The sequence below is a fragment of the Pimephales promelas genome, chromosome 1 (assembly GCF_988280905.1).
Source record: "Pimephales promelas chromosome 1, fPimPro1.hap1.1, whole genome shotgun sequence".
Taxonomy (NCBI): Eukaryota; Metazoa; Chordata; class Actinopteri; order Cypriniformes; family Leuciscidae; genus Pimephales; species Pimephales promelas.
Genome location: NC_142769.1, coordinates 30,923,920 through 30,950,102, shown reverse-complemented (window position 1 = coordinate 30,950,102; position 26,183 = coordinate 30,923,920). Strand labels below are relative to the sequence as shown.

The window sequence follows — 26,183 nt, the reverse complement described above, 5'->3', positions numbered from 1 at the left end:
TCTGAACTGTGTGAGACTTTTGTAATTGCATGCTGGAACAAATCCTCAATCAAATTAACAATAAAAAAAAGGGAAAAAAGGAGAAGAAACTGTTTCTCTTCTGCACGTCCAATCCATTTATATGAATGTAACGGTGATCACACTGTCTTCTTGTGAATGTTTGTTGTTGTGTTGGATTGTAAATTGCAATCCACATAAAACACAGCGAACACTGGTATTTTAAAGTGAAATTTTATTGTAGAATACAGATCTTCCTTTTGATTGAGTTCAAAATGGATCTTTATTGCATTTTCGTTCTCACAAAAACATACAAAACATATTTGTCTTCTTAATAGATACAAGAGCTAATAACATGAGTGACAGCCTTCAAACAATGACTCAAAACAATTTCAGTTCAAAATAAAAACCAATCATGAAATATAGGCTATATAAAAATAATAAAAAATAACTGTTTATGCATATTCAGTATTCATTCCTTTTTGGGATCACCAGTTTTTAACAGACGTGGCTATTGACAAGTCAATAAACAATGCAAAAGCTGCAGTTCTGTGCTTTGTATATCAGTGCACCAGCTGGAATAGCCTACACTTCACAGAGAGGCACTACAAGTAGGAAATATACAAAACGTTTAATTAAACTGGCGTTTTTATTTATTTATTTATTTATTTTTTTTTTGTGTGTGAATCTGCTTTTGGAAAGTGATATGACTGTTCAAGCAGCAACAATTGTTCCCAAAACACTGCCATATTAATCATACACATACACAGACAGACAGATATATAAACTTCCCACCTGGACAAATGATGTAGCTCAATTCTTCTGCAATGGATGATGAGTCTCCAACATTCAAAGAACACACTTAAGAGTTGGGATTTTAACTATTTTAGGATTATCAATGGTTTCAGTGTCATGTTAAACCTGGTGCATTTAAAAATGTGTTTCACACCAGAAGTTTTGTAGTACATAAAATGGGTCTGCTTGAGCTCAAACTGATGATACATTTTTAAAAAACAATTCCTCTGAAAGCAAGATAAAACAATTTTCTATTGGAAATGTGTCCGTCCAGTAAATGTGCTAGCAGCAAATTTTAAATATCCTCCAATCTCCCCCACCAATAAAGAACCAAGCAAAAATCTGAGAATATATCAAAGCATACGGCACTAGGTTCACTATGCAGGTGCATTAGGTTTGCATTTTTTCAAGTTATGTTTTGCTGCTCCCAGTGACAGAACAATAAACATTTGCTAGCATTAAGCTAAACAGCCTAAACCATGGCATAGAACAATATAAAAAAAAATTATAAAGAATTGGTACACTTAACAGGACAGTAATACATTTTACTGGAACTTCAAAACAACAACAAAAAAAGTGTTCAGCAGAAATAGGAAATGTACCACTTTGATGTTTGATAGTTGTGCTGTAATTTTTTTATTGCATGGATGTTCGTGGATACATGTGTAGTAAACCTGTCTGGAGTACTGGCTGTGGCACTAATGATCTTCTAATTGCGGTGTCTGCATCTCTCACTCTATTACAGTGGCATCCATCTGGTTTTAGAACATACTACTGGCTTTGATAATCCATAATAGCATCACATACACTCGATACAGTATTACCTTTTCAAGAGCCATCATCTCTCTAACTTACACCAAAGATATGCGAGTGTTTCAAAACTATTAGGAAAACCGTTCTTAATAAAAAAAAAATAAATTAAAAAAAATCTAGTCACAGGGAAATTACAGTGTATGAAATAACCTTAGGTTACACCACCACCTACTGTTTATATGAAGAACTGCAATAATATTAATTTTGAGAGAACAGGCATTTACTCCATACATGAAGAACCAGTGGAATGGCGAAAAAAAAAAATCAAATAACAATCACACAAATTATTTTACCTTACCTCCCTTTAAGTAGACCAGCCACAAATAAAAATGTTTAAATCACCTTTTCAATACCTCTCTTAAAATGTACTTTCAAAAATATACTTGGTCACTCAGTTGTTATCGGAAAATTGGTATTTGACAAAAAAAAAAAAGAAATATATATATATAGCACACTACATTACAAGCAACAATCATGTTTTGCCACTCAGCCCTAAGACAGGAAACAAAACATATCTGGCCACTATGGTCAGAATAAAGAAACCTGTTGTCATTGATAAAAATAAATACATTACATCAACAAATAAAACTTATGTTGTGATGGGCAGATCATTCAGAGAAGCAGATTGAAAACCACAGCTGTAGTGTTCGTTACATTTCCAGATCATCACACTTTTCTCCTCTAGCAGACAGACAGCAAGGGTTTTGTTAGCGCCATATCTCTCTCTCTCTCACACACACACACTCTCTCTCACTCATTCATACACACTGTATCACACACACTCTCTCATTTCCAGATGTAGTCAACTGCTAACTCTCTACCCCTCTTAATTGCCAAACATTACACAAACAATATAACAGAAGAAAAGGCTGAGGAGCTGTTTTTCTATTAACGTGTGTACATCTATAGCATGGCAAAATTGGAACAATACTATAAAAGTATTATGAAACCATTTTCATGTTTGATAATGTTTTTGGGGTATTTTTAGTTTTTTTTTTTCCTTTTTTTTTTGTATCGTTTTCAGTTTTCTTGTACAAATATTTGTATAATCTGTTTACATGACAAAAAAAGAACCACTCTTCAAAAAAGAACACATGCATAATTTCTCTTGTAATAATTACATTTTCATGTTCTTATAGACATTTAAAAATCTTTGCACTTTCAATATAACATTTTTATGTAATTTGAGTCTTTTTTTTTTTTTTTAATTTCAGTTTTCCTCAGTGAGGCAAAAGTCCAGGGCTTCAGGTATTGCTCAAGGTGAATTCTCTCTCTCCTACAGTACATTCTCTGGTCTTCCACATCTCCAGTAAAGCAGTGCAGCTCCCCTATGGGCAGTGAGCAGAAGCTGCGCAGAAGCCAGAGGAGTTTTAAACACTCCCACAAGATTTCAGTCCCATGGCATATGCCCACTTGACTTATTCTTTTTTTGTGTGTGTTTTGTTCTTTTCCTTTTCCAGCTACAAAGTCACACGCATCCCTTGAACAGTGGGACAGGAGAGAAAAATGATACCACCAGCACCCTTCAGTGGTCAGAAAAATTAAGAGCAGGTGTAAGTCTGCAGTAACAGCTCCCCCTATCTACACAGGTCCCCATGCGCTACCTCACGCTGAGGTTTCCTCTTCTTTAAGAGGAGTTTTTGAGACTTGTTGTTTTGCTGCATCTTGTTGGGGTTGCTGTGTGACCCTTGAGCACTTTTGTTAGCAAGCTGTCGGCTCTGAATAAAACAAGAAAAAATACACAAATATGACACTAATGTTAAAGTAATTTACAGATTTAATATCAGTTAATGCATTAGGTATCATCAAATAAAAGTGAAAATTTAAAAGCATTTATTAACCTAGACTAGTTTGTTCATTTTCTGTCAAGGTTTGTTCATAATATATTAGTGAAGAAGGTGAAGGTGAAGAAGAAAGAGAATGAGAAGAAGAAAGAGAAGAAAAAGGATAAGGAGGAGAAAGGAGAAGAAGAAAGAGAAGGAGAAGAAAGAGAAGAAGAAGGAAAAGAAGAAGAAGAATGAGGAGGAGGAGAAGAAGAAGGAGAAGAAGAAGGATAAGGTGAAGGAGGAGAAGAAGAGAAGAAGGTGAAGGAGAAGGAGAAGAAAAAGAAGGTGGAGAAGGAGAAGGTGAAGCAGGAGAAGAAGGTGAAGGAGGAGAAGGATAAGAAGAAGAAGAGGGTGAAGGAGGAGAAGAAGGTGAAGGAGAAGAAGGATAAAGTGAAGGAAGAGGAGAAGAAGAGAAGAAGGTGAAAGAAAAGGTCAAGGTCTCAATTTTATCAAATATTTTTGGGAAAATAGGTAGCATATATATATACTGTGTATATATATAATAGGCATATCACGATTCAGAGGGCTGCGATTCGATGCTAAAGCGATTTATCGATCATCTGAATCTTTTTGTTGTGTGGGTGTGTGACTAAACATACTTTGCTTTAAAAGTACAAAGTAATGACCAATAAAGAATTAAAGTACAATAGATTTTATAAACATTGCAAAGAACCAACAGGAAAATAAATGTGTGCCTGAACTAGCAGCATTCCTGTAGTAAATAAATAATATAACAACGACCGGTACAGACGAGTTTTTTTTTCCTCCTCTGGCTGGAAACGCGTCATATGGCTTCTCATATTTGTTGCGTTTCTGAAATATTAGTTTTATTCAACAAAGCTTACATCTAGTGTGGCTCTTGTCCAGCTCCTTTCCCCCTTCAACTTCAGAAGCCAAAATATTTCCACACATCACTGTTAACGAGGAGGGTGTTTGGATTTCACACTCAGCCATCGCGTATCTGTTATGTGCACACCACCGTCCGGCCACTGCACTTCTGCGCTTTAGAGTTATGTCTTTTGCAGTCCGTCAATATTCCGTTATTATAAATATATATATATATATATATATATATAAACATATGTTTATATATATAACATATGTTTATATATATATATATATATATATATAAACATTTTTTGACATTTAAGAATCGATTTAGAATCGTCCACGTCCGCATTGCGATGCATCTAAGAATCGATTTTTTCCCCCACCTCTAGGGATGGCTCGATACCACAATTGTGGCTTCGGTACGATACCAGAAACTAATACCTCGGTATCGATACTAAATCGATAACACAGTTGAAAAAAAAGTATCAATGTAAGTGAATTGAAACAATTTTATTAAAAAACACTGCTTGAAACTCTCCACTACCAAATGTGTAAAGAAACAGTATCAAACTGTAAAAATAAATAAAATTAGTCAAGGAACAAACAGTAGGTAAAATTTTGATTTTGAGGAAAAAAAAAACAAAACAAAAAAAACCTGATTTTATACATTTAAAATAGGTTAATATCTATAATTATATATGAACATATAATATTAAAACATATCAACAGATCCATCATTATCAACATTTATTCATCTTGGTTTGGTTACTGTTTGGTTTGCGTTTTGGGTTCATATAATGCATATAATGCATTGCATAGTAATGTTAACATGCTGAACATGTATTACTATATTACATTTTTTTTTATTGCACTGTTCAGTGTTCAATAAAAGTCTAAATTAAATCAGTTGAATGATGAACTCACATCAATCTCTGAACTCTTTCAACGAGTCAGGATGAGCATACTGCTCTCTCTATTTATTGATTTCGGGCGTGTAGAGATTCGAATGAGCTTCGTTCGATCCATCGTGTTCCTCCGTCGTCACCGTTTGCCGGTTTCGCGTCAACCGCGTCGGTTTAGGTAACGGAGAACTTCCAAACAGTAGCGCATCAAATACCGAATTGAACAAAATTATGATACTGTACCGTTTGAAATATATTATATACCGGTAATTTTGCAGTACTGGTATACCGCAGATCCCTAAGAGAGATAGATAGTCAGTCACTTTTTAACAGGTTCTTACCTTATTTCCCTTATTAGTGGGGGTGGGTATTGTTGCTGAATGATTTTGAGATCTGTGATTGGACAGATTCCTTTCTGTATTCTCACTGTAAGAGCCCCGCCCACCCAAAGCTTTCGCTGTCTTATAGGGTGTTCCATCAGAATCCTGCAGAAAGCCAGTAAAAAAAAAACATCATGTTTTTATTTTCTTTTTTTTCTTTGTATTTCACCAATACAGACAAAGTAAAATCATTTATTTGTTTGATTTTTAATGCCAAAAGTATGAAGGACTTACCGCATCACTTGAGCTAGAGGCCGTTGAAGATGAAGATGATGATGGTGATGAAGGAGAAGAGGGGGAAGGAGACGAGGAGTTGGATGACACTTTGCTCCGGGGGGCAGGAGGAAGCCCAACACCATCCTCTGAAAGGTTATTATTACACTCATCAAGTTCCTCAGGCTTAACTAGCAGTGTGACATCATTTGCTATAGAGAAACAAAAAAATTATATTCAGCTTTCTAGAGTGAGAGACGGATGAAAATAAGCTCAGAAATAATGCCTTACCATTACAGTTGAGGACCGGCTCTTTGTTGCTCTTCTGACCCCACTGCGCACTGATCCAGTCACGGTATTCTGCTACTTCCTGTGTGACACGGATTATTCTACCTAGAATACTGTGGGGAAAAGATAAAACCAAGAATCAGAATATTAAACACAGAATTTTTTTTCCACCTCTAATTGTTAATATTAGATTTTACAATATTGTCTGTTAGTTTGTATTTGTTGATTTTTTTAGGGCCGTCAAACAATTAATCGTGATTAATTGCATCCAAAATAAAAGTTTGTATTTACATAATAAATGTGGTTGCAATGTGTATGATTATTTGTGTGTGTGTGTGTGTGTGTGTATATATATATATATATATATATATATATATATATAAATGCACACACATGCATGTATATTTAAGAAAAAAAATAATTATATAATAAATATTTATATATAATATAAATTAAATATAAATCTGTATACAGTATATACATAAAATATTTCTTAAATATATACAAGCATGTGTGTGTATTTATATATATAAAATAATTATACACAGTGCACCCACATATATTATGTAAACACAAACTTTTATTTTGGATGCGATTAATCACGATTAATTGTTTGACAGCCCTATTTTTTTTTTAAGCATTGTATGGCATGAGCTGACCAATGCTCAGAAATGTATTAGAAGCAACAAGCTTTTTGCAGGGTTTTCACTCACTCACTCAAAAAAAAAAAAAAAAAAAATCATAATTTTTCAAGGACTTTACAAAAAAAATTAGGAACAACTGAAACCACACGTATGCAAACAACAACAAGTGCACAAATGTGCGTATACATGTTGCCAACGAGAGGTCTGAAAACATGCATGTGTTTATTGTACTAAAATAGGTAAAAATGTTTGTTGAGAAGTTCTTCAATGTATAGATAAAAATATTACTTGCAATTAATAGTGACTGAGACCCATTATCTATAATAAGGAGTACATATTCCCCAATCAAGAGCTTGAATACAGAGGTCCTAGTGTTTACACTACATATTACATCATGGCTCAATAAAGTGTCTATCAAATTCACAACTTAATACAAAATTTATTTGATATATTGTCCAGCCCTAACAGCTGATAAAATAAAACGCACATCTCCTACAGTTCTCTTTGTCTCACCTCTCTGACTTGTTGTTGGGGTAGTACTTGGCAATTGGAGATACAGCGTGAGTTAAGACAACATAAGCGTAGTCAAAAGCCTCTTTCACCTGCATCGCCCCATATGAACTTCGCCCTACATCATTTCCTGTGGTACACACAAACACACAGAAACAAATTATAAGAATTAGAACATATTCCAAACAATCTTTGATGCTATTTTCATATCAACTGAACGGTTTAAAACTGTTCAGTGTGTGTATAAGTGTTTGTATGTGTACCTGGCTGCAATGGATCTTCAATGTAAAGCATAGAGGGTCTGTACCCATCCAGCATGCCTTTCTGCACTTCATCTTTGGCCACGTATGAGCCCCCGTCTTTGATCCTGATCCCCGTCTTCAGGTAGTTAAAATGCCGTCCGTACAGCTCAAAAAACTCAATCAGCAGCACACCAAGGTTTGCGTTTGAACTACACACGTCCTCTCTATAGTGCAGCTGGGAAATAAAACAGGAATTAGAATTGTGATGAAATTGCTATTTTAGCAAAAAGCCTATAAACAATTTCCATTAAATGGGTGATTATCACTTCGAAGGTAAATCTGCCAAGGCATATACCTCTGATAACAAAAGCAAGCTTTAACAAGCTGATATTCACAAAGAGAAGTATTACATCATTCAAGTTTAAAATAACCATTTTCTATTTTCAAGGTTTTCCTTCGTTAAAAAAAAAAATTTTGGCCGCCAAAATGAATCTTTGTCCCGCCAAAGGGTTATTTGGTTTATTTAATGTGATGATGATACCCGCTGCTAGCCGGCTGCTTTAAAACGTTCCTGTGAGTGTTTGTGTAAGCGCCTTGTGAAGAGCGCCAAAGCTTTCTATTTACAACTGTTGAGCTAAGGAGCCAATCACAGACATATCTGTTGAGCACGTGAACGACACAATGGCCAATCAGATGTGTTCAAGTTAGTCAGAAAACCTCTACACCATTAAAAAAGGCTGAGTTTTTATTCAGCGAGGGCTCTGCATGCTGGCGAATCCTTTCATTATAAACGACAAAGTGTAAGAAATATGTAAATAAAAGATTTATTGCACAGCATAGACAGTTAATATCAGCAAAGATATTTGCTTGCTTTCTGTAAATAACATATATATTTTAATTGCAATGCAAAGCGTTTGGATTAACAATATTTAAATGCACAACTGAACCATAGCAATGGACAGAACTAAATCCGATACTGTTTGCCAAATGATTTGTATATAAAGTCTTTGAGTATAAATGCAAAACAATGAACCTGACACTTTTTCTATGTAATGTGTTACTTTGCTGTTCATTTTATTACTAACTTTTCAAATCAGTCATTGACGTTAAATACAAACACACACTCTAAAATACACACTCTCAATAGTACCCTAAAATAAGAATGTAGAAGAATGTTACCTGTAAGAAGCTGACAGCCATGAGGAACAGACTGTATGAGCCGATTCCTCCTGTGAAAACCTCATTTAACTCTCTTTGCAGTAAAAACTGCTTCAAAACCAGAACGAGGTACGGTAACACAGGATATTGCTGAAACACACAGACACACACACACACACAAATACAAACAGGTCAGAACATGAAACTGTTTAACGTCAAGAATAGGGGAGAGCCAATAGCAGGTATGACATCACTTTCTAGGCCCGGTTCCATTATCCGAAAGTCAATGGGTTTTTTGAATGGGGTTTCGGTTAAATGGCTGAAATAAGGTCTGCGGTGAACACAAGCTCAAGACACCTTCACATTTTATTCTACGACATAAAATACATCAATATTACTCCACTTTGTGGTGGTGATGTAGAATTTGTGGGAATAATTGATATAAATTCACTGGCAGTGGCACAGTGTACATTAAGGAGATACGACCTCTGGTGACAATCCAGTGTAGTTGGTTCAAATTAGTTTCTAAAACCTAAACAGCTCCATTCAAAATCAGCATTCCTTATAAATTAATCACTTGAGTTGAAAGAAGTTAGAAAACCTCCACACCCACCCGTTTGAAGTCCTTGATGAGGTTTGCAGCTTTTACACCACTCTGTACATTAAAGCTGATGTCCACTTTTACCTCTGTGTGTGCATCTGTCAATTTAATGATGGGGACCTATAGACACACAGAGCATTAAAAGACAAGCAGGGATTTCTGACTGATAGATGCCAAAAAACGCCCAACACACATGTACGACACACGGCAGTGCTCGTACCGTTGCTTTATCCAAGACTTTAACAGAGTTTTCATCTGCCACTTGTCTCTTGCGAAGCGCCTCTTCCAGAGTCCAAAGAGGTAAAGTCTCCCAGTGACCAAAAACCACCAAGTCTATATCACTGATATAAAGAGAGAGGATACAGATGAGAGAAAGGCTTAAATAAAGCAGCAAACAGAAATCATTCTCCTCTTAAGAAATAAATAAATAATCCAGTAAATGATGAGTCCATGTATTGATGTTTTGGGAAAAGCTTGATGGCTTTTAATAAATTAAAAAAGATTATCTAAGTGCTCCTAAGAATGTTAAGAATTTACTGACATCACATAACTGAGTGCAACTGAATAAGCAGAGCTAAAATTACAAATCTTAATCCATCCATGCAAACACAAAAAACATTCAAATACACATACATCTACACGTCATAATACTTGTATAATACACAATTACAACAATTCTTAAACCTTTGTTTAGCTCAAACCACAAAACAGTTAAATACCATAAGAATATTGTGCTCAGTGAAAAAAATGTAGCAAGATAAAAAAAAAAAAATCATCATAAAATTACCTTGTAGGTAAATACAAGCCTGTGCTGAAGCTTCCAAACACTTCAACCTGCAATCAGAAAATAGGAAAAGAGGTTCAACTCAGTCTTCCCCCACAAGAACCCAACAAACATCCTGTGTTCATATTTAAAACTGAAAAAAGAAAAACAATGAAAAGCTGTGAATTCAGATGCATGAATATATGTTGACAGTTACATGCTCTGCAAGCCTATGGTGCAATGTACTCCACACCTTAAAAGGTGCAGTATGTAATATTGACAGCTAGCGGTTGAAATGGGTACTGCAGTCCAAATTCAAAATATTGGAGAGTTGTTTCCCTCGCCCCCTTCTCCTCAGATTCGATGCTCACGCGGGTGGCCAGATCGAAGACGCAACAGGAACAAGCGCAATTGTCAATGGAAGGCAAAAAGCCTTACACTAAAGTGTAAGGGGTTTTAATATGCCTCTGGTCATAGAGCTTATTAGATTTAGATCACTGACCCAGTTTGTTCGGTGAGTTCCACCAGGGGTATCAAAATACTATTAGGTAAATGGGCAGTGGGCGGGAAAACAAAAACAAAAATACACATTCCAACAAAGAATACACTTTTAAAAGTGGAATAACTTGCTGCACAATTGTATTTTGGCATGTTTCCTAAATATCAGGAAACATATGGCAATTTATGCTTTAGTTCAGTCAAAAAAAATATATGCAGTGCCTTTAATAAATAATTATTAAATTATCCCTAAATTATTAAATTATATATATATATATATATATATATATATATGAGCATAAATAATTAACCCTAAAACAGACAAGTGTAGAAAATGATCATCAAAAAATTCAAACTTTTTATATCGTCTGGACTTAAGTAAAACATATTCAAAACATTTTTTGAAATATTTGATGTAATTTGGGGGAAAAAAAGCAAGCTTCTCTGGCTCCTCCCAGTGGTCTTATTGCCATTTACAGAAATACACCTATCCCAGTCTGAAACAACCAATCAGTATGGTCTTATATATGTGCCAAAATCTTGAGTGAGTAATTGTAAGTTGAGCACAGGGAACTATTTTGCAAGGACGGTGCATTATATTTTGAACAGAAATTAACAAATGGAGCAGCGTCTTATGCCACCAGCGTCACTGCGGACAGAACCGGAAGACAATAGCGCGAAACATGTAACGTTAAAGCGAAACTTGAAAGTAGGGAAGTGTTTATATTTATTTTCATATTAATGCATCCATGGCAGATATCATATTGATTGTGCCTCATTGTCCAAATATCCAGAATACGAATAACATAAACCTCAAGAAATCAATCAGTTTAACTAAAAGGTGTGTGAGTAACACGATTCACGAACCTCTGCATTTGGCCACAAGTCTTTGATGACCCTCTGGATCCTGGCCACCACCTCCAGCCTCATGTGCTCCTCCTCTGGACGAGGAGAAATGTAATCATAAAAGTCCTTTATCTCTTCATGCAGCCTGGAGAGAAAAAGAAATAAAGTGTTACATAATCTAGTTAGAGTGATTGCATTATTAGCAATAAAGTTATTTAATGTGTAACAGAAATACATTAAAGTAATTTAGCAGCACAGTACCAGGTGATGATAAATGATAAACCTGATGTTTAATAATAAACCTAGTTTCTGATGACCTGGACTGTTGTGAGTGTCATTCAATAACAATAAAAGGAAGAATAAAACAAAACCAAAAGTATGCATACAAAGGTTTTATATTTCACCAGGTTAAATACACCTAAACTACTGCCTTATGCGCTCATTGTGAAATAAATGTACAATTTAAGATATAAGTTTTCTATTTTAATATATTTTAAAAACAGCAACGCTGAATTTTTAGTAGCTATTGTCACATGACCCTGCAAAAAAATAATTCTAAGACCAGACAGATTTTTTTGCATATCCAGATTTTATCCAGATTGGGGTTTTAAAAGTCTGGAGAGCAAAAAAAAAAAAGAGATTTGGCTGCTCAAATCATATTTCAAATTGTATTTTGCTTCACTCTTAATGCAACACACAACGAAGGAAATACCAGAAGTATTAATACGATGTTCAAGCGGCATGTCCAAAAATGTTGCCATTTTCTTGTGTGCCAGAGGAGTTCTGCACCAAGTCTCAACAGAGTGCTTATTTGAAGAGCTAGATGATGTGCCTCCATTTTTCCTGCATCTGTTTTGAAAGCCTCATTACATATGTGGGTACACCTCCATCATTACCAAAGAAACACATGCAGATTTGATCACTTGCAATTAATAGTCGGTCTGCCTGAAAAATCTGATTTGAGGAAAAAAAAAAATATTGCCTGCAGTCTGAACATGCTGATTTGGTGCTCAATCAATGTTGTCTTTTGCTCAAGACAAAATGTCTGTTTGTCTTTAAAAAAAAATTAAAAAATCTAATAACACTGTACTGTGTGTATGCTGTCAGGTAAGTGATGAGAATATTGGTTGACATAACTCAGGGTGACAGAAGAACAAAGAAACAAATTCACACACCCTAGTTACAGGCAAGTAAATATCCAAAGGCAGGTTATTACATCAGGGACAGCTAGTGAGGCTTCTGAGTCAGGAAGAGGGAGAGTGAAACAACTATCTAGCTGACGCCTCTTTATTACACATCTTTAATAATCTGAACCAAGTTCATTTCAACCTGAATGCTTAAATGTAGTATTCTGACACAGAAACTACCCTGGTACGTTACCTAGATGGCAGAGTGGCTCTTTCCTCCTTTCCTCCTGAGGTTGAACACAGAATCTGTGTGGACACTGCATTTACACCTACACTAAATTAACGTTCTGCATTCTATTTTTGCTAACAGCTAGAGTGGCCTAACATTAAATATACTGTTCTTTCACAGTCAAGTACACTCAAAACAATGCTGGGTTGTTTGAACCCAAATTTGGGTCAAATATGGACAAACCCAAATGTTGGTTTAAAATGTAATTTAAAATTAACCCAACTTCAACATTCACTTTCAACTTTAAATTTGTTAATTGCATTTTTAACCCAACATTTGGGTTTGTCCATATTTGGGTTGAAACAACCCAGCATTTTTTTAGTGTAGGGCTGGGCGATATGGCAAAAAATTAATTCTCAATATTTTTCAGAACAAGTGACAGATTCAAGATTTGTATTTATTTATTATTATTTTTTTTATGTTTAACTAGTCAACTTAAAAAAATGCATGAGTCCACATTACAATATAGAGTGATCTGTTATCAGTGGTAACGGTCTAAGTTATGTATTTCAGAAATGTGCATATACAAAATCACAGTTAGCTAAAAAGGTATTATTTTGAACAAAGTATTAATGGTTTTCAACTCTTAATTTAACTCAACGCATTCAGTGTGAACAGCCGCTGTTGTATGATGTGATGTGCTCTATGTTCATAGAGAATGTCACACGAAAGCGGTTAATCAAATGCGCCATCTTGTGGTCAGATCATTTTCTTCTCTCAACTGTTATCATTTCAGTATTGTCAACATGACTAATTGTAACGTTTGCTAACATTTCTATTCAAATCGTGGCGAAACATTCAATTTGAATTAATCGAAGGAAAAAAAAAAACGACCAGGCCCACAATCCAGTCTCTCTTCCACTTCCACATTTGACACCAAGGGAATGTTAGTGGGGCCCATTTAATTTGGTACATCTTTAGTGCAGAACAAGGTGTTCAGTCTTTTAATCCCAGCATCCCTTATGTTCGACCAGAGCTGCCAAACTAAAGTTCTTCCTCTAAAGAGTACGAGAATTAAAAGGCTTACCCAAGTCATCAGCCCAGACATTTTAGAAATGGAAAGGACAGGTGAGAAACCATCATGCTCTGAAGAACAACTTGCACTTTGGGAATCCTAGGCTAGGCATCTTACTTAAGAATGACTCACTCATCAAAAATGCTGGGAATTGTTCAAAAACTATGCACTGATTTCCATTTCAAATGAAAGAATCGGTTTCATGAAAGTAAAGGTGCACTCAATGGCATTTGCTTATCTGAGTGGCAACACTGAATGAGAGCATACAGTTTTTATGTCAAGGAAGGTCTTAGTACCACCAGTCACCCGAGTTGCAAAAACAAGTCATGCAAAGCTTTGAGAATAAACACCAACACAGACACACACAAGTCTCTCGGGGTCCGATCAGTGTCTAAACGCATTTGTCTGACAGTGATGGTGAAACAAAACTGCATGAGAAATTTCTGCCCTTGGCATGACGCTCTGCAGAGGCAGTCTGACAGCATTCATCAGATCTGGCCACCACTGCAACACGAAAACACCCACTGCAGACTCCACAGACACAACCACCTCTCATACAGAATCGAGTTCTCTTTCGTGTCTTCTTGCACTTGGACAAACGCACACATAATTGTCAAAATATCCTTTTAAACAGAATCGTGTTTGTCTTGAGTAAAGATTGCTGTCTTGAGTAAAGTTTTACCATTATTTTCCACAATAGTTAAGATCAGCAAAACAAAAAATGGGGGGTGGGTTGGGGTTGTTAACGTAACTTTACTTTTTATTTATTATTAAGCTGAAGTCCGCGGTTTTTCCTCTTTGTCGCCATCTGTTCGAAATCTGCAGTTGCAGTCATTCGCGGAATTATCAACTTAACGTGATAAAGCGTACGCATAGAATTGGTCTGCTAGAACCACTCCCCGGGTTTCACGTGCGCCCTCTGCAAGTGTAATTGCGCGTCAACGCGGACAACAACGCAGAAGTATAAATGAAAACCAAAATATTTATAGAAGATTTTCCCACGTTTAAACTTGTTTTTTTTTATTATTCAGTTTGGGTGAAAGTATGGTGTATTATAAAAAAAGTAAAGTATCAAAATATGATGATTATATCATGAAATTATGATATATAAACTTTATTTTATTTATTATGTACAGAGAAGGAAGCATCTTGCTGCTGCTGTGACGCTGTACAAAGCACTGCATACTTGTGTGCGTCTGCAGCAGAGTTTCCTTTGAGTTTCAAATTGATCAGCAGAGTTTTCGTGTTACGGACATTTTGATGATGTGCTGGTCAAATATTGCCCCTAAATTAGTCAAGTTGAGGAAAACTGGAGGCAGGCTACGTAAATTTAGAAAATGACCTAATCAAACCGTATAGAACGCAACATGTTTATTAGCCTAACTTTCAAATAGACGGAAAAAAAAAAAGATTGTCCGATTGGCGCCAATCAACAGAGAAAGGTTGATTTTGAGAAGGGTAAGAGAAGGGTTGATTTTGGCATTTAATGATATACAAAAATGATTACAATGCCACATAACCTAAAACATAACATTAACTTTCCTATTCTGTCACATAGTAATGACTACGGAAAATCAGCTGTTCTCACGTAGTATACGGTTACAGTAGAACGTCGCCAAGTAGCAGTTAATGTCGCGCATGTGCAATAGAATGACAGAATGCCGTTCCACCAGAGGCTGTTGCTTAAAGTCCATAATGGAAGTTATGTGGTCGCGGTGCCCAGCGCTCGTTTTTTCCAAGCGCGTCTGCGCCGCATCAAGATAAAAACATCTCAGTGTGGATTTAGGTAGGGTTCTATTTTTAACTAAAAATCGTAACTAAATTTTTTTGCCGGTTTTTGAAAGCTTTGTTCAAAAGGATTCAGTGTTTTCTTTTTGTCATCTTAATATGTTAATTATTTAAGTTAAAATATATTTAGTGTTGGCCAATTTGTGTTTTTTTGTATTATTTTATTCTGTTTTTCTCTGTTGTCACTGTCAGGTGCATGCAAATTTTATCTGAATCCAGGTTCTGTTGTTGATCTGTTCTGTGTGCAGCTGTTTGCACATAAAAATTCCACTCTTTGGTAATTAATAATTTTTTTTTTTTAAATGTACTTTAACAGGTCACAGATAAGCATCAATTTTATTTTTAGTTAATGGCAATTCAATATTATAATCTTATCAATTAATGGTTAATATCGATTAACGAGCAGCAGTTGTCGGTCGGGAAAATTAACCGAAATGAGCATCCCGACTGGATATATTTTGTTAAAATCACATATAAGGACTTCGCAGGCTGTGGAGAAAAGCAATCCTCCATAGGAACGCTGTCATGACAGCGAGGGTATCACGTCGCAGGCTTACGGCATCGATAAAAGAAACAATGTCCGCAGACTCAATGCTTGTAAAATGTCAAATAATCCTTCTGATCGATTGGACCGATCCTAAAATGTATTTTATATACATTTTAGGATAATTCTCAAATTCAGATTATGTTAGGGGGGCAGGATTATTAGGGCATTTTAGTCGGACAATTTGAACGAAGAGATTTACTTTTGTTGGACATTTCATTATTTTTTTTTTTGCCGTCCAATATCCGGTAATTACCGGACAACGGAAACCCTCATCTGCAGCTTAAGTGACGATGTAGTGGTGAAAAGACAAAGATCAGACAATATTACAAAATTATCCCAATAAACACATACAAACTTTCATAGACTCATGAAACAAGAACACACATTTCCATTTATAGCAAATTAGTAGTAGAAGTAGTAGTAGTAGATTTAGAATACAAGTAATGAGTGGTTGTGTGTGTAATTGTGACAGATTTTTCATGCATTTCAGGCTTATTCAAAGTTTATCTGAGTATATATTTGCATATGGGTGTGTGCTTGAAGCGTGTGTTGTTTCATTATGGCTAGATAGAAGTGTGAGTTTCACTTCTGTGAAACAAAAAGTACAGTCTAACAACTGAACTGAGAGCAAGAATGGAAACACAGTGTTTGAATGACCTCTTGATCTCGGACTCACCATATCAGCTTTTAAAACAGTTACAAAACACAAATGGGCAAGTGTTAAAAGCTGACAAACCAAGACTGATCAAATCTAAAACAAAAGGAAGAGCTGAACATTTTTAAAACACTCAATCCAACTGCAGTAAAACAATTGTAAGTGGGCTGTTTCAGTTTGAAAAGCACATTTGACCACACAGAGTCATCCACCCTGGTTGTGGGAAGCAGATTACACAGAGTCTGAGTTTCGTTTCACAGAATAAGCTGTTCGGATCAGTTTCAATTCTCCAGTGCAGCCTGTTGTGTCCTCCAATAGAGCACAAGCAGCGTGTAGTTTACTCTTGTCAGCCAATCAGAGAGCAGACTCTGTCGCTATAGGAAACCCTTCAACATGAGCCCATGCAACACAAAACACAATTTTCACAGATGCTGTTGTGGGCTGACTGAATGACACAACAAACATTCACACAATCATCCTCATTTACTTTTAAGAGGAAATATATTTTAAAAGCGCCAATAAAATCTCTTTGCTGACAGCAAAAACCTTAAATGGGTTCATTTAAAAAGTAACTGATCGAAATGTTTGCAAAGTTGGCATGACATCATTTTCTAAATGCATTTTTATTGACCTAAATTTGAACAATTCTGTGCAGACGTTTCATTTCTTTAAAATAAAATAAAAAATGTTTTGTGTGCACCCCATAACTGGACCTTCCAATGAAAATGACAGACTTCTGTCCACTAACGTATGCCGGAATTCAATTATTTAGTCTGCCTAACTCAGCTCAGCTCACATTCATCTCCTTATTTTTAGTCCAAAGCTCACATTCAATCCAAAACCTGTGCAAAGAACCAAATCCATGGGACTACATTGTTTTCCATTAATCCATTACACTCTGATGTAGGTTGCAATAAGGAACAAAAGATCTGTCTCTAGTTCTGTTTTATTGAGACTTCAACAAATAATGAATGAACAGTTCATTTATACAAATTTTACCAGGAAAGGAAGCTGTACCCATATGTTTTTGGAGTGACAATGACTCTCTGGGGTAAAATAAGACTTGTCAGTGTCATGTTGGTGACGATGATTATAATCACTTTTTTGGTCATATGTGGGCTTAGATCAAGACTGCTGTTATTAGTCGTTCCTCTATAGACGTCACATCCAGAAGTTCTCAGTTCTTAATTCACATCTAAAAATGGGGGAATTCTGCGATTAGGGTGGGGATAGCACACGTGGAACAAACGCATGACACAATCAGATGCAATTCTATTGGCAAATGATTTATTACAAAACTGACCTTTGACAATTATTTAAACGGGTAGTTAAGGGTACAGATAATAATTATAGTTTCAAATATCATTCAAAAGTCTGTGGAAAGCAATTAGGACTACCTCTTTTATTCAGGAACTACAGCCTTACAGCCTACAGACAACTTTTGAACAATAGTGTATAAAAATGAGTAGCTTAAAACTGTCAGAATGCACTGTAAGGTATTCATCCTAATGAATAAAATCAAACTAGAGATAGACCAATGCTAATTATATTCAAAAGCTGAAAAAAGCTAAATATGTTCCCACTTTTTAACACAAACTAAAAATTATTTATACAACAATAAAAAAGGCTGCTGTTTGTGTTTTTAATGTTAATCAAACAAAGGACATAAAACAAATAACTCTGTGCTTAGATAACTTTTGTAACTTTATTAAGGATTAATTAATAATAAGCATGTTTAATAGTGTGCAATGTTATTTTACATTTGCTTGCTTTATTAAATTACTGTACCTGAAAACTACTGTTAGACCTACCCTGAAAAGCACTGTTTATTCTTTTTTTCTATCTTTGTTCTATTGCGTTTATTTGTGCTTTTGCTTGTAATTTGATTAGGCTATTTGTTCTTAGCTTATTACTGACTGTTAACTTGCCTTTAATAATGTTTAAATTTATATTAGGCTGTTAGTTTTAGCTGTGGTATCAAAACTGGAATAAAGAATTGTTCACTTTTTTTCACTTTGCAAAAAGTTAGTTGTTGCTGTTTTGAACCCGTAATTGTTAAATACACAGTGCTATACAAATGCTGTACAAGACCAAAGGACCCGCTTATTATTTCGAGCCAAGGGGATATTTTTAACCAACAAGTTTATTTTTAATTCAGCAGTCTATCTTTAACAGAAGCTCAACAAACGTGGAAGGAGAGCACACATCATGCGACATACCTGACCCACTTTTAGAAATGACTAAATTCACCTACCCTTTGCAACCCTTTAAAGAGTTTTATTTTTTGCATTATGAAAGAAAAACAATTTACTTGGTCATCATGTAGCGAGCAGAACCCCCTGGCAAACAAAATTTAAAGCAGTAAGCGGCAATCCCACTTATGGATAGTGCTCACTACGGGGGTGGGTGATATACCAGTAGAAATTTGTCAACCAGTAGATATTTTGGACTAATGTCTCTATTCCGGTTATGGTCATGTGACGTTGCTATGCTTCACACGGTCACAAAAGCATATCATTTGCATGCATTTTTAAGTATGCGGTTTAAAAACAAGTGATTTTTTTAGACCACTGAAGCACAGTAAGCAGACAAAGATGTGCACACTGTCAGAGAGACTGTTTCCCAGCGCTGTCTAAGAGACCAGATTACATGAAGCCGCTGTTCAAAGCGCGTGAGAACTTTTTGCTGACTAATTGTGATTAAACAGTTAAATACACATAATCATGTGTCAAAGTGACCATGTCTTTGTAAACACAGTAATGTATGTCTTAAGTGAACACTAACAGTTGAGAAAGAAAACACACAAGTATCTTGGATTCGTGAAGATTGTCTTAAAAGGATGCCTGATTTATCGGCCACCATATACCTATCGGCTGATGTATTTTGATTTTTAATTTATCGTTATTGGCCCAATAAGAAAATTTGGGCCAATATATTACAGCCAATAAATAGATATTTTCTCCAGTTGAGACACTTCAGTTGAGCACTGTTTGCTATGATGGTTTTGAATTGCTTGAACTATGATTGGAATTACTTTTTTTAAAAAGTGCAACTTGCTGTCATACAGGTGACATAAAATAATGAGATATCATATATAATTGTGTGCTTGTTTTTTGTAACGAGGCTTTTAAAATTTATATCAAAATTTGGATTTAGATTTATCGCCAATATATCATTATCGGCTTCAAACTGTGAGAATTATAGTATCAGACAAGATTTTCATATCAGTGCAATCCTACCTTAAAGTAACAGCATCCGATGCTGTCCTTATTAATGTTCATAAAACACCAAAAAAAGAGAAAATCTCTCACTGCTCTTGAATCACTTTTGTAACTTTAATAAGAAAATGTTTTTATTAAGAAAACTTTAATAAGAATAATTTACACAGTGAAGACTATGCAGTGTTTTTTTTGTTTGTTTACTTTATACAATTTATTTCTTGTGCTTGAAGGTTTTCAGATAGGCTAGGTCTATTACATTCGTGACTTTTCCATTATAATTTGCTTTCCTATCTGACAGTAATTAGTGTCTTTGTTCTTTAATTTTCACTGTTTAATTGTTTCAGTAAGCTTGAGAGTTTGTATTTTTTTTACTTCAGCATACGAGTTATTTTGTGGTATTGAAAATAGTGGCAAGAATTCTGAAATTTCAATGGTATTTTTTTACATTTTGTAAATTGATATCAAAAAAAGCATAAGCTTATAGTTACAATGAAATAAAATAACTTGAATTGATATTGTGATATAAGATTTGGGTAATATTGGGTCCACCCAAAATTTGGGTCCACTCCTAGACCTAACAACAAATGTCAATCAGTCAGGGCCAAAATTACATTGTAATTAATACTCATGACAGAGTTAATGAACTGAGCCAATGGCCATGAGAAAGTAGTGCATCGTAAGTGTTTCAGTGGCAGCGAGGCATTACAAACTGTGTCATGAGGCTGAGAAGATTTATAATCTCCACTCTTCATCACAGATCGCTTGTATGGCCCTGTAATAACTCCACAAGTTATACTGGATAAGAACCTTACCAAAATGAGAACCAAAAAAACAGTGCTTGTGAAATGTACAGACGGTCAAGGGGTTCTTTGAGGGTGCCAAAACATTGCCTTATTTTGACTGAAGCTCCATGACATCTAGATGTGTATTTGACGCTGTTCTGTGATGAATCAGTAACATTCAAGCTCAAAGGGTACCCACCCAACTCTGACTCAAGTCGGACCAAACCCTCCCTGGTACATTTATTGGGGCAAAGCATAAACAAGTGTCCATTTCATGTTGCTAGGCAGAGCATGGCCTGCTGTTAGTTGAGCAAGTAAAGTCAGTCTGTTGCTTTGCAGCCTCAATGCTCAACAGACCATGACAAACCACATTCAAACTAAACCTGATCACATGTTAAACACTATCAGTCATTTGATATGTGCTAACAGCTCAGCTCCTCGCCAATTAAAAAGACAACTTCCATTGTATGAAAAAAAAAAAACCCACTGATGCATTTCTTAAAATGTCTTCTTCAGAAGAAAAAGTCATAGCCTACAGGTTTGAAACAGTGCGATTTGAAAGTGAGTGAGCTACCCCTTTAAGTGGACTGCAGCAGGTAAGCATTTGATCTGGCATAATTAAAACTAATAAAAGTTTACCAACAGTCAAGCTTTTAGGTTTCAATTGTCAATGTAGATTCCAAACATTCAGCCACTGGTCTAAAAACAAAAGCAACACATTCTGACATCATCCCGTTCACTTTGAGCACCCTGGGAAAGTGCCCTTGTGACGAGGGTGAATTCTCGCTGAGTGGTCTAATCGTGTGTGTGAGGGTGTCTGGGACAGTCATTCCTCTAGCATGTGACACTATAGAAAAGATACTGCATTTGACTATCCTATTACTTATGATTATGAACGGGACAAAGTGCAACACGCAGTTTGGTGGAATACATCCCACCTTCTAAATAAAAGAGCAAATCGCTGATTCATAAAGTCATTGCGTCATTGCAGTTGCTCTTAAAAGCTCCAGTTCCCACAGTAACCAGAGACTCCTGCTTAGGACTGCACATGTGCATTGGTTGGTCTGGCGTGAAAAATAAGCTTTGTAAAGCTATTTGAGCGTCAGAAGCAACATTTATGGGCCAGTTCATAATATCAGATTTTGTTCCGGATTTAAAATGTTATTTAATCGTGATTTCAGCAATCAGTTTTTGAGATCTCAGGATAACCCCATTCAAAAAGATAAAACTGGTAGCCCAAAATAGATGCCAGGCCGCCAAGTGAACAGACTTTCTTTGAAAGGGACTTTGACGATTCTTTTACAACTCCAAATCCTGCTGCTAGTGGCAGATTCAGTAAAAGACTGAAATCCTCTCAGGGAAACCCCATGTGCTGCCACTAAAGGATGGTTTTCGATTACATTTAGCCCCCTTCAACCAACTTGCAATGCCTCCCATGGTAACGGGTTAAACTAATGACAGAGATAGATAAATATGTCTGAACTCAACTGCACATAACAGAGCTAAAAATAGGAAACGCATCACCCAGAAGGAACTTACTGTCGCTTAAGTTTTTGTAATGGAAAAAACAACAACAGCAAGCTACTATTATAAAAAACTGCATGTAGTAATAAACCTCTGAGAAGCCTTATGAGGAAATGATCTAATTTCCAATTCTTTAAAGTTTCGACAACAAGACTATTCAAAGACATGAAGTCAGACCACCATCTGTTTAGCAACACCTACTGAATACAAATCAGCATCTTTGTTTAAAAGAAAAATTTGCATTGATTCTGAGACCAGTGCGCATATGCATATATATATATATATATAAAATCAATGCAAATTATGTTTTTTTTTTTTTTAACAAAGACGCTATATGTATTCATAACATTCAGAAGACCCAACATAAAAGTTCAGCAGCAGCACAACTCAGAGTGGAAAGGATTTCCCTCTCACTGCAGCATAGCTGTCAGGCAGATGAAGGGATCGCAGCTCACTCTGATTGGCCAGAAGCACTGTGACATCACAGAGACGGGATCATGTGTCAGCTGGGAGGGGGAGCATTTGTTTTGGGTAGAGCAGGGAAGGAACTTACTCAACACAGAGAATATAAACACAGAAAAATCTCTCCACTCACAGATTCAAACCATCTGTCTCTCTTCTCACACCTCCGGACAGAACAGCGGATAGGATTATAGTGGAAAATTAGCCTCCAACTAAGACATACACAAACTATTTCTATGATGTAGGTTAGAAATATTCTGTGCTGTAGGAAGCACATTTTTCACATCATGGCTTTCTAAAACAACACAACAAATGATCCCTCCACAGAACAAGATTAAAATCTTTAAGGCATCTCAGACATGCTCTCCAAATACAAAACTCTATTGTAAGCGGATTTGATTGTACATTTGTACATTGACACACGACTAAGACAGAGCTGACAGGAGTTCATTAATCTGAGAAATGGAAAAACAGTGAAGAGGCAATCCGGTGAGAAAGTCTAGAACTCTAGAATATATTAAATCGCAAAGGAATGCACTTATGTGAGCGAACACTATAAATGTGGATAAGGCTTGTCAGCTGTACTTTGCTCTGGGCTCCACAAGCTGCTGCACATATCACAAACCAGGGCCATCATCAGCACTTTAAAAAAAACCTACCAAACCACCACCACACCTAAGTCTAACACCAAACAAACCAGAAAATACAATCCAGCACCACTACTTCCACCACCCTGGCACACTGGAAGATGGACATTTAATGCACTAAATTAAGTACTGTCATTAATACCTAATTTAATGTTTTTTTTAGGTTCAGGCCAGGGAAAATATGGTTTAAGAGCATGATGCTGATTTTTCTTTTATTCAGACCAGGGATAGTTCGCCAAAATAAGAGTTCCATCATCATTTACTTTTTTTCCATCTTCAGAACATAAACGAATTATTTTAAAATTCTCACATCATTATTGTTCATCCATTCAAAGTTGAAAATTGTAAAAGTAATTATGTTAAGCAATCCACCATGCTTACCTGATACACGAGAACAACCTTATTAGTGCTCTAGTTCGCTGATCAATGTTTATATATGAATAAAGCCTAAATTAAATGTTCAAAGTGATTGTGTTGTGTTTAATTCATATATATTACTTTTATGATGTCTTTTCACGCTTTTTGAAGAGTGAAAATGTGGTAACATGCATTATTGTGGATGGACAAAAACAATAAGAGAATATTTAAAATATGTCCATTTGTGTTCCAAAGATGAACAGAAGACTAACAGGTTTGAAACAACATAAGTGATGAACTACACTTTTGAAGCCGTTTGATCATAAACAGTTGCAGCAGTCTAAGTAATGACAGCAATAGAAACATGAAAATAAGTTTGTCATCATGATGACTTCTGATCGTTGAGTAACCAGAGTGTGAAGAGCAAGCAAGGTGTAGATTATTGACCGACTGAGTGACAGAGGATTTAATAGAGGCGGTACATACAGCAACGCTATTTAATTCATTACACATACAGTACACACTAGAGTAGTGGAGTTCTCCATTATATATAATGTAATGTATATTTTATATATATATATATATATATATATATATATATATATATATATATATATAAGTTAGATATACTAGAAGTTAAAGAATTATATATATAATTCTTTAACTTCTAGTTTAGACATTTTAGTTCTATTCTTCTATAATCCCATAACATTATAATTGATTTGATTCCCACAAACATTACCATAGCAACAGTTGTTTCCCAAACACCACATGTAATACTGAAAAACATATCTAGTCATGTGATGACCTTAAAACTGTGTAATATGTAAAACTGACACAAAGTAACCAGAGTTGTATTGTCTCAACAACTGTAGTAACGATGGCATTATGACAGAAACTATGCATTTATCTAGGCTTGTGACAAAACGTCAAGCAGCATATAAGGATTCATCTAAAAATTTAAAATCTGGCATAATTTAATCATCCTCATGTACATGTCACTTTTCTGTGAAACATAAGAGTAGCCTAGCTATTTTGAGAATTGTTTCAGTGTTTGTTCCACAGAAGAAATAACCTACAGATGTTTAAATGATGACAGAAGTTTCTTTTTTTTGGGTGAACTCTCTCTTCAAGTCTAAGCTGACTTTGAGAGAGTTTGTAAAATGTATTTACTCGTGAAGTATTCAGGAACTAGAGGACAGTCAAGGGAGCAGCTGAGCTGACAAGACAGCGCAGGTCATTTAAATGGAAGGGTTGTTAGGATACTCTAGACATGCCAAATATGGAGAAGAAAGGGCTCGGATGTCAAACCACTGGTAAACCTGCGAGAACATGACAGTTATTTTTGTAAATGAACGGTCACAGGTCCAACATCGAGCTGTTATAACCTTTTAAATCAGGTCATGACATGTTTAACGTGTACTGAACACCCCTTAGTTTAGTGTCAAACGCGTAGGCCAGCTCCTGAATCCGAGCAAACAAACGGGCCCTGCATCGAGGAGGTTATCCCACTACACCCACACATATAAAGTTCATGTCTGCACTCACCCCACGATGCCGTCCGTGTAGTTTCTGCTCTTCCACGGTGTGCCCGTGTAGCTGTCCTGCGCCCCATCCGTCAGCAGCAGACTCTTGTTAAAGCCAAAGGTGCTCGCCTTGTTGTCTCTCTTCCTTTTGCTTGGCAACTCCGTTCCCACTCCTGCGACCCCACTGCCACACACTTGCCCCCCTCCGCCGAAACCCCTGCCCGCCCTACTGCTGCTGTTATTATTGTTATTGGTTTCCAGCGGGATAAAGTCTCGTTGTTGGGACACCTCGCTGTCGGGTTTGGATCCAGACATCCCCTGATGATCCTTGGTCTTTCCGCTGCTGTCCACCGCGTTGCTCGACGCCCCGTCCCCGCCGCCGCTGCTCGTCAGTTTGGCGCTAGCTGTGTTGCAGTTGTTGTTAAAGTAAAGGTTTCCCAGCGTCTGTGTCGTTTCCCAGATGTGCATCCACAGGTTGTTGGCGGGTCCGCGCTGTTCTGGCTGAAACCAGGCGATTCTAGGATCCATCAAACGCTGAGCTGCTGCAAGCACACTTGCCCCCGGAGCAGAGCCAGGCTCGATTCGCTTCACCCACTAGTTAACGGGAACACACTCGCCCTGGACAGCAACTAAAATATCAAGTGCGGGTCCATCAACGTCTCTATGAAAAGGAAAACACCAGTGTAAACGAACTGTAAAATAGGTTCTGTTTTAAAAAAAAAAAAAAGACAACCGTCAAACTTCAGCACGAGGAATGGAAAAACGTGAGTGTCGTCTGTGTCACTGCCTCTGACCCGTTTCTATCTGAGATCGTGTGTCTCTCAATGGCGGACAGACCAATTCGCGACTGCGCATGCTCAGCCAGGCGTGAGCGAGCGCGCAGCGGGGACGCGCCGACTCCGAGTGTTACGCAAGAGCGCACGTTACAATTCTGTT

At 36.4% G+C, this 26,183-nt stretch overlaps 1 protein-coding gene across 2 annotated transcripts; it reads right to left on the bottom strand.

Moving 5' to 3' along the window:
• Positions 1 to 273: 273 nt before the first annotated feature.
• tent4b (terminal nucleotidyltransferase 4B) lies at positions 274 to 26,128 on the bottom strand. Of its 2 annotated transcripts, none has more exons than XM_039657361.2 (12): positions 25,270 to 26,128; positions 11,329 to 11,452; positions 9,988 to 10,034; positions 9,421 to 9,541; positions 9,213 to 9,320; positions 8,621 to 8,749; positions 7,463 to 7,676; positions 7,203 to 7,329; positions 6,049 to 6,158; positions 5,779 to 5,969; positions 5,506 to 5,649; positions 274 to 3,323 (listed from the first exon to the last, which is right to left on the bottom strand). In XM_039657361.2, the coding sequence occupies exons 1-12, from the start codon at positions 25,773 to 25,775 to the stop codon at positions 3,183 to 3,185; spliced, it is 1,962 nt and encodes a 653-aa protein (XP_039513295.2). In that variant the 5' UTR covers positions 25,776 to 26,128; the 3' UTR covers positions 274 to 3,182. The 2 variants fall into 2 exon arrangements, with proteins under 2 accessions (XP_039513295.2, XP_039513302.2); XM_039657368.2 differs by having other exon boundaries at positions 5,779 to 5,906.
• Positions 26,129 to 26,183: the final 55 nt, after the last annotated feature.

Bases quoted from the DNA above. Each gene is read 5' to 3' on its own strand.
- tent4b (XM_039657361.2), bottom strand. From the start codon at position 25,775: ATGGATCCTAGAATCGCCTGGTTTCAGCCAGAACAGCGCGGACCCGCC. The intron at 7,677-8,620 runs GTAACATTCTTC...TTTATTTCCCAG, and splicing joins TGGCTGTCAGCTTCTTACAG to CTGCACTATAGAGAGGACGT. The intron at 7,330-7,462 runs GTACACATACAA...TGTGTACCACAG, and splicing joins TGAAGATCCATTGCAGCCAG to GAAATGATGTAGGGCGAAGT.